This window comes from Etheostoma cragini, chromosome 1, assembly GCF_013103735.1.
Source record: "Etheostoma cragini isolate CJK2018 chromosome 1, CSU_Ecrag_1.0, whole genome shotgun sequence".
Classification (NCBI taxonomy): Eukaryota; Metazoa; Chordata; class Actinopteri; order Perciformes; family Percidae; genus Etheostoma; species Etheostoma cragini.
In genome coordinates this window covers 10767241-10781392 of record NC_048407.1, presented here as the reverse complement: position 1 = coordinate 10781392, position 14152 = coordinate 10767241, and the positions used below count along the sequence as shown (strand labels likewise).

The 14152-nt window shown below is 39.8% G+C and overlaps 1 protein-coding gene across 1 annotated transcript in view; it reads left to right on the top strand.

The window, feature by feature from the left end:
* Positions 1-14152, top strand: part of LOC117949919 (A disintegrin and metalloproteinase with thrombospondin motifs 7) — a 68141-nt gene that overhangs the window by 36291 nt on the left and 17698 nt on the right. The window contains exons 10-17 of the mRNA XM_034880522.1: positions 997-1089; positions 1916-2061; positions 3814-3983; positions 4101-4234; positions 7279-7399; positions 7620-7864; positions 9520-9661; positions 12513-12639. Of these exons, the coding sequence (XP_034736413.1) occupies positions 997-1089; positions 1916-2061; positions 3814-3983; positions 4101-4234; positions 7279-7399; positions 7620-7864; positions 9520-9661; positions 12513-12639 (1178 nt within the window). The remainder of the gene's footprint in view (positions 1-996; positions 1090-1915; positions 2062-3813; positions 3984-4100; positions 4235-7278; positions 7400-7619; positions 7865-9519; positions 9662-12512; positions 12640-14152) is intronic.

Genomic DNA, 14152 nt, shown 5'->3' with positions numbered 1-14152 from the left:
TGACACTGAGTGGTTTATTGCATGTTACGCCCAAAACACACCTAAATTAAAGAAGACAATAAGTACAACCTTGTAGAGCCATGTGCCTGGTGCACGGATCCTTTTTTCCGCCGTCAAACTAGCAAAAGTGGTTTTGGACACTGCCTAAACGTAGCTGTGCCATGCACTTTACGCCATGTGCTTAGATTGTAAAAATAGGGCCCTTAAAGTCCATTTCCAAAGATTTCTATGATACATACGACCGCTCTATTTACTGCTGCACGGTAGCGGTTTAGTAGCGTGACCGTAACCATGTGACCTTTCTATTTAACATGGGGAAATATGGTTATTCACTTTCTAGACCAGAGTTTTTGATCTTCTCATCTAACTCTGTGTGAAAGCAATTGTCTCAACACGTTGAGCTGCTGCTGTAAAGTTTATTTTTGAGTTTGCATTTTACACCCAGAAAAGTTTTTTAAAATTCATTACTGTTGTACTGTAGAACATGATGCACAAAACTAAGAGCTACTCGATACTAGGATGAATGCTAAGAATTCAGTGCACAGTGTCTAAAGCTATCCTTTCACAAAGAACATCATGCAGACAGCGATGGTTTTCTGGGAAATGGCCCTGTCAACAGTCTTGCTGCATAGCTCCTGTCTCTAATCCCTATCTTATCTGCTGTATTTGAAGAGATGACATGTTTTATCACACAGGGTAAGAACAAACAGGCTAAGCAAGTGAGGGTATGCTTCATCCATCAATATTAAAGGCATCTTGTTGTACCTGAACTCAAGTAGAACTGCTGAATTCAGGCAATTTAGTCAGACAAATACTGCAAGTAAACCAGTGGGCAAAAGCCTGTATCGACAGACAAGAAAATGAGACAAACTGCAGATCCATAAACTACATTTAATAAATGCCCATTTACTGTATATTCAAATGGGAAAAACAGAAGCATGTTTAAAATGTTAAAATTTGTGGTAGTAAGTTAAAATTCTCTCTCTGCTTTCCTAGAATGTATGCAGCACTCTATGGTGCACTGTGGGAACAACCTGCCACTCAAAGCTGGACGGGGCTGTGGATGGGACCAGTTGTGGGGAAGACAAGGTGAGTCTTCCATTTCATGAGCATGAATTTAATTGGCTTCGACCTGTATCGTTGTGCATCTGGCAGTAAAGAACTTGAATTAGATGCTTCATGGCAGCAGTTTGGCAGAATGAAATATGCGACTACTGAAACACCATAATCGAAATTGACACACATTTAAGCTAAGTAATGTTGCTTAAACTTTTTTTTAATTTTCCTGTAGGAAATTGTTTATTAGAGCTTCTACAGTAAGTCACCCATATCTTGACCTTACGTCTCATGATTCATTTAATAAATGACAGATCAAAAACAAAAGATAAACTCATTAAATAGTTGCCATTTGTTATGTGTAGCAGCAACCCACCCTTATTTTCCTAGAATTTCCTAGAATTAATGTTTGTTCTTTCATTTTCAATTTTATTAAGTCATTTTTGTGATGTTGACAGAGGGGGATTCAGGTTTCAGGTGAGATGGCCCACCTCCACTACAGAACATTGCAGGATATCCTGGTTTTAAAAAGTACTGCCTACATTAGTGTGATTAAAATTGCTTTTTGTTCAAACAGAAAGTAAGACAATCAAATTGACCTCGAGAAAACCTAAACAATATCTTCTCAGCTTGCATAAAAAGTGCAAAGAATGCCAAAAATAAACATGATAGTGAAATGTGTCAGAATAGAGTACAAATGGTTCTGTCAGTATTGTGCATGGAAACCTTAAAGTGGATGGGTCTCAGCTATAAAGACAATGCTACATTCATTTCACAAGAACAAGTAAGAACAAGAGGCTTACATTATGTGTTTATTTATCTAATGATGCAAACTTTGCTGGTTTTATTTTTTTACAAGTGGTGTTTCAATGGAGAGTGTGTGGCAGCTGGATATCAGCCCCAGAGGGTAAATGGTGGCTGGGCATCGTGGAGCGAGTGGTCAGGCTGTTCCAGGACATGTGGGGCTGGAGTCCAGAGCGCCCAAAGAGACTGTGATAACCCAGTGTAAGTTTTACTTTAAAATGTTCTTTTTTAGTTTTACAATGAAATAAATATTGCAATCCTTTGTCTGTGAAAAATACAGCTTAATTATGAGCTAATAAAACCCTTTTAATATTGGGCAATACATGGAGAGATAATGATTGGCATTTGGATAATGAAAGGAGCATTGGGCAGTAACTTAATTCACACATTTGAAATGTCTTTGTCTGGTGAGAGACAGTAGCAGCTATTATGTAATCTGCAGGGTGCACCTGTCACTATATTGAAGGAGTGTTATTAGTGGTTACCAGTCTCATAGATATGGGTTGAAAGGGGACTGCAACACCTACTAGTTGGTTCAGAAGCCAATTATGGTCTCTGGTCAGGACCACAGCGGGACGTTTTAACTCTCAGGAAGTCTTTTTGTGAATTTGAACAAAACTAATGTTACTTGGTTAGTTTTAGACAACGATTGTGATTTGGGTTAAATTAGTGCTGTCAAACAAATAAAAATATTTAATTGGGATTAATCACCTTAATGTCATAGTTAAATCACAAATAATCACAATTAATCACACATTTTTATCCTTTCTAAATGTCCCAAGATTTCTTTTTGTCCCCATTATTTTTTCTCATTGTAATGCTCTTATTAACATGGAAAGGTTCAATTTCACATTCAACATTCTCACTTGAAACAGTCATTCACACTTGGAGCAAATAATCTCTCACACAATGTAACACTGTCCATCAATAAAAGGGTGAAAAAAAGACTTTGACATCTGTGTGCTTGGCCATCAAGTGGTATTTCAGACTGGACGTGTTGCGATGATATCTCCGTTCACAACGACAAAACACGCACGTCACTTTGGTCTTATCAATGGAACATTTTGAAACTTTTAAAAAGTAAACTTTCCATCCAGAATCTTATTGGTATCCATTTCGGCGTCTCACGCTCGCTATCTACTCAAAACGTAACATTACTACTCTTTGGACGGCTCGCAAGCCCAAACAAGTGTGTAGGGCGTGCCGGTTGTTTTGTTTCCGGTCTAGCTACATCCGGTGTGGAGTTGTAGTTTTTCTAACACTACTAGCTGTTGCAACAGCATGTGAAAAAAATACAAAGTAAAAAACAACGGTAATCTCAAAATAAAACATTTTACGGCGTTAAAATGGGTATGCGTTAACGCCGTTAATAACGCGTTTAACTGACTGCAGTAGATATGAAATACTTTAAGACTGTCTAATATTAACATAGATACAGTAGGTGAAAAAGCTTATCAATAGATGTTAATGGCCTACTGAGGCAATTAGGAGATAGAGTGTGGCCGTACTATGGTAGTGATAAACAACTGATAATGCATTTAATTGGCTGACAACATTCAAAGCAGGTGGTACTCACAGACAAACAATAAGCAAAATGATAATAGTGAGAAAAAGTCATTTTTGCGCTGCACACACTTAGCTCATTTTACGACACACATTAAAACTTAACACACTTGTACCTATACAGTAGGTCAATTTAAAACCATGATTGCAAACTCTTGAAGGCAACTGTTTTTAACTGTGTTCTATTGTTGTCCGGTTGTTTGTTTGTGTGTGTGTGTGTGTGTGTGTGTGTGTGTGTGTGTGTATTTGGTTATTTTACTCCCTAAATCGTTAAAAAACATTCCTAAAGGTTTAAATAAAGATTGAATGAATTAGCAAATAAACCATATATCACAGTATCACAAAAAGTCCAAAAGTGGCACTGAAGTAACATCTTTGGTTATCCAACAGTCCTAAGCACAGAGGGAAGTACTGTTTGGGAGAGAGACGGAGGTACAAGATCTGCAACACTACACCGTGTCTTCATGACCTGCCCACCTTCAGAGACATCCAGTGTAGTCACTTTAACTACAAACCATACAAGGGAAAGTTCTACAAGTGGGAAGCAGTCATCAACAGAGGTCAGCAGATTAAACTTAGCTCAGGCTGTGAGGATGTTTAGGCAAACTCAAAAGAGAAGCACCTTTGGTTGTTTCAGTATTTATCACAACTTTGTTTCTTTCCTAAACCTCTTTCAGTCAGCCCTTGTGAACTGCACTGCCGTCCACTGAATGAACAATTTTCTGATAAGATGCAGGACACCGTCACTGATGGGACACCATGCTACGAAGGCAACAAAAGCAGAGATATATGTGTCAATGGCATCTGTAAGGTATCAGCACTGTACCTACTATGCCACATATTCTCTAACAAATTTTTTTTATTGTCTCTTCTTTTGTGTTTAATATGTTTCCTTTCTCGATTTCAAAACAACATTCATTAATAATTCCATTCTTGTATTTCTCATTCATTTCCGCGCATTGCTGCTCTGTTAGTTAGTTGTCATGCACTATATTTAGTTGACCCTTACTTTGTTGTCTCTGCAGGTGAGTGTTGTACATTTGACATTTTGCATGAAAATGAGCTTGTTGATAGAAAAAAATGCTGTGGCTGTTATCACTCTGCTCTTGCCTATCACCCTGGGCCAAAATGCCAGTCACTGATACAGGCATTGTTTTTGATACTGAGTGGACAGTAATCAAAGATTCTGTGGCTCTGACTTTGTGACATTTTGTGACATTTTTGTCATGAAGCCACATGTTTTCCCATTTACCTGGAAACCATTTTGTGTTTTGAAGGGCGTCCATAACATTAAAGACCAGACAGGTACTTTTATGTTTGAAGCGTAAATGCAATCACCGAACAAAAGTTAACTGGAGGCTATAAACGAACTAATCCATGATCGCATGACTCCGTCACCACTGTTAGCTTCTACAGGCTTCCAACTGGTTTGTGTCATTTAGCATGTTAGCAACCAAGTATTTTTGAGTACAATTACAAGGTTTTTACGTGTGGGGTGTGACTGAAGATTTATGTTGTAGAATTTGAAAATCTCTTAAAGTGATGGTTTGGAGTAATTTCACCATAGAGGTTTTGCACCACAACCTCAAGCCAAACAATCCCCCAGAAGCTTTTTTTACCTGGGTCGAACAATAAGCAAGTGCTTAGGGACGTCTACAAATTACAACATCGAAAAGAGAAACAACATATTTATTAATTTAATTATTAAGTAGTGTCTCCAAACTTGCCTCAATAGTAATTTGTCTACTGCTAGCTGTATTACAGCACTTTAAAAAAAAAGTTAAGTTAAATTTGATCAATTCGGGCATTAAGGTTGCATGTTCAGACCAACGTACGGAGTATGGACCAGTATCTGGAGAGATGTCAGTTCACCTCCTGGGCACTGCCAAGGTGCTCTTGAGCAAGGCACCTAACCTCCTTCACCCGTTCAGGGTGCTGGTCCAGCACCGGCAACCCCCTCATTCTGACATCTCTCCATTAGTGCATGTCTAGGACCTGAACATGTGTGTATTTCAGGCCTGTGTGTAGAACAGAGTGTACATTTTAATTATCCCGTAGGGGATCGATAAAGAGCATAAATTATTAATATTATTATTATTAGTGGGGTAATTTACGAGATACACAGTTGGTTCCAGTAGCGCCTGCACTGAGCTTATCAGCTGATATCGCTAACTCGCCCATTGTTTGACCCAGGTGAAAAAAAGCTTCTGGGGGGTTGTTTAGCTCGAGCTTCTGGTGCAAAGGGTTAAATTACTCCTTTAACCCTAGGGTTAAATTACTCCAAACCATCACTTTAGCTTGTTAACCACAAACGTTATTTCAGGCATCTAACCAAAAGCCTCAGTTTGACTCATTCAGGTTTTAGGACTCATTCCTGCAGCATGCTATCAATTGTCCTAAAAATATAGGCCTACTAAAAAAATGTTTATGCAAACAAAAATAATGTAGTTTTAGTTGTTTTTGTCCTAGTTCTGTCAGTCATTTTGATGTTCCCATCCTAAGTTTTGAATTATTGTCTTTTGGGACTAGTCTTTTGTTTATTTGGATTACATATTGTGCCTTTAACTGCAAACGGTGTGAGCAGCAGCAGCACAGTGTGGGTTGACATTAATAATAAAACAGCACAGAACAATATTAAAAATAACTGGGATCTTCACTTGCACCACCTGCCCTATCGATCTATAAATTACAGTTCTGTCTTTCTGTGTGTGTGTGTGTGTGTATGTGCACGTGCATGCTATGCACACATCTCTCAAAGTGTTAGTCTGATGGGTTTCAACTGGTAGACAGGTTTCTTGATAAAGGCACGAGTAAGTGCAGTGCCAAGTTTGACATTGTTTGGATTAGAAATGCAAAAGATATCGTTGAATATATAGGTAAAAGAACCATCGGTGGAGGAAGTACTGAATCTCAGTAAAAGTAGAAAGTACAAATAACCAGAGACATATTTACTTTAGTAAGCGCAGAAGTACCACAATAACAACCCTACTTAATTAAAAGAAAAAGTACTTGATTTTAAATGTAGACTACTTTAAGAATTAAAAGTAAAAGTACGTGCTTAAAAACGTATTCTCTTATATATAATTATAATTGTAATTCAATTCAGTTTTATTTATATAGAGCCAAATAACAATGACAGTTATCTCATTGCGCTTTTCATAAATGAGCAGGTCTAGGCCTTACTCTGTGATGTTATTTACAGAAACCCAACAATTCCCACCAAGAGCAAGCACTAGGCGACCGAGGCAAGGAAAAACATCCTTTAAGAGGCAGAAACCTCGAGCAGAACCATGGCTCAGGGTGGGTGGTCATCTGCTCGACCTGTAGGGGGAGAGAGAGAGAGAGAGAGAGAGAGAGAAAGAGAGAAAGAGAGACAGAATTGAAGCTCATAAAGGTGGGACAAGGTGGATTACACCATTCCTAGCCACTGGGGAACCAAAGGCAGGCTGGGGGAATGCATATTAATGTTAAAAAAACTCATAGAGTGACATTTTCATCCCATGGGACCTTTTAAATAGCTGTGAGCTGGCGGAAAATGTCATAGCCTAATGTCAGAGATTATTCCTTCAGAGTGCTGTGCAATGCAAGAAAATCTCTGAGTTGAACCATTCAGATATATCCGTTTTCATCAGACTCACCCGTGGCCGGGTTAATTAAGTCGCCAAAATACACCCGCTAATCAAATCCGCTGCTTTACCGTTTACCATCAAGCCACTAAACCTCTGCTTAAATTAACACCTCTGCTGAAATGTTCAATTCGACACAAGACAACACCGTCTCTCTCTCAATTTGGTTGTGTAATCACTATAAATCATATTCTAGAATGCATTGTGAAGTTTGTTTTGTATGTGGCAGAATTTAGGCTGTGACTTTGTGATCGACTCCAGTGCTGTAGAAGATCGCTGTGGGGTTTGTCATGGCAACGGCTCCACCTGTACAACTGTGAGGAGAACCTTTGAGGAGACTGAAGGACTTGGTATGTTTCTTAATAATTGTGGTTTAGCAATAGAACTCTTTGTGGCAGATATTTTGACAGTGATGACCATTTAAAACATACTCACTCACTCCCCTTTTCCTTTTTGTAAAAGCCTAAAGCTCTCCAAGGTGGCATTTGTCTCCTCTGTCTTCTCTGCTGTTTGTTAGCTGTACATCAGGATATTTCAATTTCACTCATTAAAAAATGTAATATATTTTAGGCTATGTAGACATTGGATTGATCCCAGAGAGAGCCTGGAACATTCGCATTGAGGAAATGGCTGAAGCCGGGAATTTCTTGGCGCTGCGGAGTGACAACCCCAACAAGTATTTTCTGAATGGTGGCTGGACCATCCAGTGGAATGGAGAGTACAAGGCAGCGGGGACAGTGTTCACCTACGAGAGGACAGGACACTTGGAGAACCTGACGTCTCCTGGGCCCACCATGGAACCACTGTGGATTCAGGTTGGATTACTGTAACAGCCGTAATGTTTTGAGTGTATCTTGTCCCTAAATCAATACTGAAACTGCCTTTAAGAAATCAAGGGAAATGTCTGTCAGCATAGCACCTGTGGTGGCAACACAGTTCAGTAAATTAATAAAATAATAATAAACAAAGTTGTAATTGTGACATCAATGCATTTATTCACATGGAAATCAAAAAAAGAAACAACAGGACAAAACCGTTTCTATGTTGATGTATAGCCTACTGTGTTTCTGACATGAAGGGAATCATATCTCTTATAATACAAAGTGATTCAGCAAGATTGCTTGAACTTTTTTTTCAGGAATGCAGGAACTGCTTTGCCATGTTTACTTGCATTTCAATCACAAAAACGTAAAACGTATTTTCTGATATCCCAGGAGCTGTCCAGATGGGTTTGCAGTGCTTAACATTGCTTACTTGTCAAACACAAGCCTCAAGACTTCATTGATTCCAACTGTAGCATGCGTAGTTACTTTTAAGTAGCTCATTAGGTAGTAATGAAGGGCGGTAGTAGCTCAGTCTTTGTGGACTTGGCTTGGGAACTGGAGCGCCGCCAGGTCAAGTGGGAAGGTTCCAGTTTGCCTCCTGAGCACTGCTAAGGTGCCCTTGAGCATTGCAACATCCCCTAACTGTTCGGGGAAGTCGATCCCTCAACATCACACATTCATTATACTCAAACACTAGACTAATTCAAGATGAGCCAGGTCTGCGTAGGATCGTTCACCGGTGAACACCACCCGTTGCATGCCAGTTAGATTTGTGTTTGATTTGATCCCGACTTGCTCTCACATCACGTGATCAACGATAACTTCACAAGAGCAAGGTTCTGAGACACAGGGCAGCACTGTTGTTTTTCACCGACTGCAAGACCCAGGCGGACCCAAGGCATACTGGGAAACAATGGCCTCTCAGCTGATCCAACAGCTTCATAGATTCAACTTGATGACGTTTTATGTAAACTTTTTATTGATTTTAAATTGTAGGGATTTGAATTGCCATTTGTCTGATTTAAAGGCGTAGTTTGTTCAGAATACATGTTGTGTGGCTGATAGTTACGGTTAGAAGTAACTGTGACTAAATCTGTTTTGATTACGCATCATATACAGCCTGTTGTTAACAGCAGCAACAAAACGCATGTAGAGCATTTTGACAGCTACTCTGTCTGAAAAAACAACAACTGGAGACTGTGTACAAGCTGATACATGGGTTTGGTAACATTTTATTTTAACAGAATTGGACCACTGCAGCTTCTAACCCACGGCCCCCGGCTGCTGCCACCTGCTCTCGCCCACTTTACAGGCAAAGCACAGTTCATCTTGAACGTATCAGGTGTAAACATGTCACTGGGCAGACTGTGCTTGCTCAAGCAGCACCTATGGGCAGAACATTTGAAAAACTGGGCTGGCATTCTCAATCAATGACATCAATAATTGAGGAATTTCAAACACAAATGTGGCAAGCTGTTTTCAAGCAGTTGAGAAAAGTGCTATCTGCATCTTATAAATACACAAAAAACTATATAACACAGTAAAATACGCACACAAAAAAACATAACCGGGTCTTTTAATTAAGCTTTTGCTACAAATTTTTCGGGGCGTATTTTGTTTATTTGATATTGTCTTGTGTGTTACAGCTTCTCTTTCAGGAGACCAATCCGGGAGTGCGGTACGAGTACACAATTAGTCAAAATCTTTCCGAGGGCAACAACATCCCTGTGTCAGTTTTCGTCTGGAAATATGGTTCATGGACTGAATGCAGTGTTACCTGTGGGACAGGTAAGAGAAACAACCTCAGGTTTTGTCATCGATATTTTGGTAGGTAGACTAACCAATATAGTTTGTTTGCTTTGGTCTGAATCAGTTGAGGAGTTTGTAGACTTCCCTTTGGTTCGGTTTTGTTTCACATCTAAAAAATTTCCAGTTAGCAAAATGCGTCATCACAAATCACGCTAGAACATTCACTGCGCAATTGTTCGGATGGTGTCTGGGGCGGAAACAAGAAAGCAAATACAAGAAGAATGTCATGTGTGGACCAGTGCACATTCCTCTTATCTCATCATTCTCTCCATGGTCAAACCAGTTTATTTTATTTAAATAATCAGACATTGTTTCACGAGCGACGTTACTACGTCTGCTTTGCTGTGCTCACCGAGACTTCACAGGCGTTTGACCACGGAGATGCGAGCGTTTGACCTCGAGCTTGACTGCAAGCTGCTATAGTTTGTATGTTCTGCCGCATTGTAGATTGCAAAGCAGACCTGACTACAGAACTCAAACTTGTGGAGTATATAGTAGTTGCAGTTCAAGGTCAGATCACGTTCTCATCACAAATTAACCGCTTTAGAGTTCAGTGGAAAGGCGTATAGAAACCTCAATAAGGAGGTCTTGGTGTGCTTGTTTGGTACACTTTTGGTGCGCACCTGAGTGCAATTGCTGCCTACACACCTGCTCAAACAAACTACACCAAGGAGGAAAACCAACTCTAGTGCGATTCAACCGAACTTAACGAAACAGTTGTGAAAACGCCCTAAGAGAGAGACAGAGAGAGAGAGACAGAGAGAGAGAGAGAGACAGAGAGAGAGAGAGAGAGAGAAGGTGGGAAACCTTTTGCTCCTTGTTTTGAATGCATGTCCCAGAGTCCTCAGAAACAGACTTAAAGAACAGACTTTGAGTGTATTCCAAGTGTGTCCTGAGTTTATATATTGATTTATAAACTTGGTTTCTAAACACATGCCCTTACTTTATGTCAACTGACATACAAACACAAGCGGTTGATGTGTTATAAAGGTACTAAATTTACCTGGCCTTGACATTTTATATGGCTTATAAGCAGCTCACATGAGAGGTGCAACAAAACGAGATTACTGAACATGTGATGATTAGTTTTCTATAATAAAGAATGATTATAACCCCACACATGTCCTGTATGACTACTTTAAGCTGTTGCCAGCAGTAATGTGTTTTAGATCACCTGTATGTCAAACAATAAGAAGTTAGTTTGGTTTTATTGCAGAAGCCTTTAGCCACAGTATAACAAATGGTCAATTTACCTTCCAATAAGAAGGTGCAAACCTCCCCAGTCGCCCCTCATCAGCTCTTGCAAATTTACTGAATTGTCTATTTTACAGATATTAGTTTAGCTTTGTGTGATTGACGCTAGCTGGTGATGGAATGTGGTTATGAGTCCCTCATCAGGATCTTGAAACCGATTGGCCAGTTCCCTAGCAACTCTGCAAGCCTGTTGACTCAAGTTTTCAAATGTTAACATCAGAGTAGTCTCACATTGCCAGACCTGCGGAGGAGGGTCAGGCTAATCCACACAGCAATCAGGGATGGGAGAATAACATGCTCTGGTTTATTTGCATTTCTTTAAACCAATTGCAATTGTCTTGGGCGGTGCCAAGCAGCGAGGGGGCCATGGTGGCGACATGGTGGCGCTGCAAAATAGCTTCGAGGAGGAACTTATTTTGGTGAAATATGTACGTTCAAAGGTTGTTTTAGTGGTGCAACAGAAAACTGTGATTGGACAGATAGTCCAATAGCTGCCTGGATTTACCCTGCAGAGATCTGAGGAGCAGTATTTCTTCTTTCTTGTTGTCTGTCTGTCTCCAGCTGGCTTTCAATCTGACGTGGCTGTCTTGTCCTTTAAGAAGCATCTTCAAAGGTGTAAAATTAGGCTTGAGCAGAGGTGAGAGGAGCCTCCTGCTCTGACAGAGTGGAAATACTAAGATTGAAACAGGAGAAGATGAATCTGTAAGAGCTTTAGAAGACAAGTCATTTCATGCTCTGCTGTGTAATGTTGTCTGAAACATGGATGTGACATTTTTGATTGTGGTAGATATTTAAATTTATTTATATCCAACTACTTTTACTCAGAATGGATTTTTTTTTTTTAGAGCAGGAAGGAAGAAGATTGATTTGTTGTGTTGTGCTTGCTTTAAATATGTACATTAAAGTGATACTAAGTTAACAGAAATATTCATTAAAGGGGAACTATGTTTTTATTTTTTTATTCACCTTTGCCTTGGAGGCATTTGAATAGTTACATGACTTTTTTAGAGTTGAATGGTGGTCGTCTCACTCCCCCCTAGCGCCTGTGAGCAGAAAAACCACCCTTGCAATTTTCGAGCAGCGAGTCGCCGGACTCAGCGTCAGGAAGTATCGTGTGACATCGGGTCTCACAATGTAACAAATTACTTCACAGCACTGCACACATACGCCCATTCAGGAACCGGCTCACAAGGTAGCGATGGAGTTTTTCCGAGATTTTCACAATATTGTAATGGCAGAGCTGGCAAAAAAGAAACTTAGGAAAGCATTGTCGGAGGAACAGAGAAAGAGGAAACGGCAGATTGACCGAGCGAGGAGTCAGACAAAATCGATTCCGAAGCTGTAAGGCAAGCTCTATAGAGAACCCTGTGAGCAAAAAAGCAAGAAAACCGTGAAGAAATGGCCAAAACTGCATAGCGCCACTTCAAATAAAAAAAAGAAAACTTTTGGCAGGCCAGGTGCGCACTAGGTACACGGCTATTATTATTCTGACAAAGATGACCCTGGAAGTTCTATTTGTTTTTGAATGTGTGGGCTTTGTCACAAAAGCTTCTCTCTCCTCTTATTGGTATCTCAGGTGTACAAAGGCAAATTGTTCACTGTGTGGAAAAGACAACTGGGATAGTGGAGGAGCACTTCTGTGACCCTTTAACCCGGCCTGATGATAACCAAACCAGCTGTCACAAGGATCCCTGTCCAGCTATGTGAGTTTACCCTCCAGACGTTATTTACAAGCAGTATTCACTGACACAAACACTTATCCTTTTAGTGTGCATTGAAGCATAGACTGTAATCCATCTACAAAACCCACAGTTGCTGCTGGAATCATAGCTCAGTGTTTTTGAACAGTGGGAAAGATGCCATTGAAATCATGATTTGATAATTGTAACAGAACAAGGTACAAAGAAACTGTTACTCCAAAAATGGTTGCATTCTAAACTACATAAATGAAAATAGAATAAATAAAATAGGTAAGTATACAACAGTAAGTAAAATGGACATTAACAGCTGTAAAATTAATACACTTGTCTGCTCCATATGTACCTTACCTCATTCATAACTTTTCCTGCAAAGAATATCCTATAGTGGGGAGATAATAACTGTGATGACAAAATCTACAACACAAACGCTAAGAATAATAGATTAACTAAAATGGTTTCCTGTATACATGTATAACTCTCTATTTGCTGAAACAAAGAAAGGAAACAGAACCAGATGAGTAGGGTGAACTGGGGGTATTTATCACATTACCCCGAATCTTGGTTTAAAGTTCTTATAAAGTTTGTCCAGGCACCATTCTGCTGTAAACCCATCAGAGCCTGGGGACTTATTAGGTTTGAGTCAAGATATTGTCTTTTGGAGTTCCCTTATAGTTATATTGGCCAGTAAAGCTTTAGTCTGATCTTCTGTAATTCTGTTTTTCTAGACAATGTTGTGCAGAACCCCACACGCTAAAACAATGTTGCAGACTTTTTCTGGCGTGTATAATAGGAGCCCCCCCTCCACCGTGGCCCATTTTAGGCTACGTGTGCACTGTTGAACTGTTGAACTGTTGATTCAAAGAGTTCTTCTATAAGAGCCAGATCTGTCATTGCCGATAAGTGATCAACTCATGACTTCTCCTTGTCCTGTTACATGCTGCGCCGCAAGTCCACGAGTTCAGACGGGATATTCTTTTGAAGTCTATGCTCACGTTCAGATTGATAAATGCCTTGCTTTGCGTAGGAATCAGCATACGCCTGTCCTATGCCTGTTTTAGGTCGTACCTACGTTTCATAAATGAGGGTCATTGTGTTGTGCTTGTCGTAAGAAAACCCCGGCAGGAATGAGATATATCCCTGCTGTTAGAAATCAGCTAATGTAACTTTGTTTAGTGGCTTACAAATAGTCACAGTTTAGCATTAAAACCAAGAACTTTATAGGTAATTAGCATTCAATCCATCACTGTAACTACACTTTTAAACCAGCTGGCAGTGTTTTCCATAAAAATTAATGCCACGCTTGCTGCCACCAGATATAAATTTGGATACTAACATTAAAAACTTTTAGCTTAAAAATGTGCTTATGAAGGCCAACATTTACAACCTGCATTTTCTAGTCTGGCCCCTCCTACAAAGTAAGCATAGTATTTATGGTTGCTTTTTTGGATTTTGGCTTCTGACAATGTAGTCGAAGTAGCTAAAATTGTGAATTGGGGACTGAAACTTTTGACAGTCT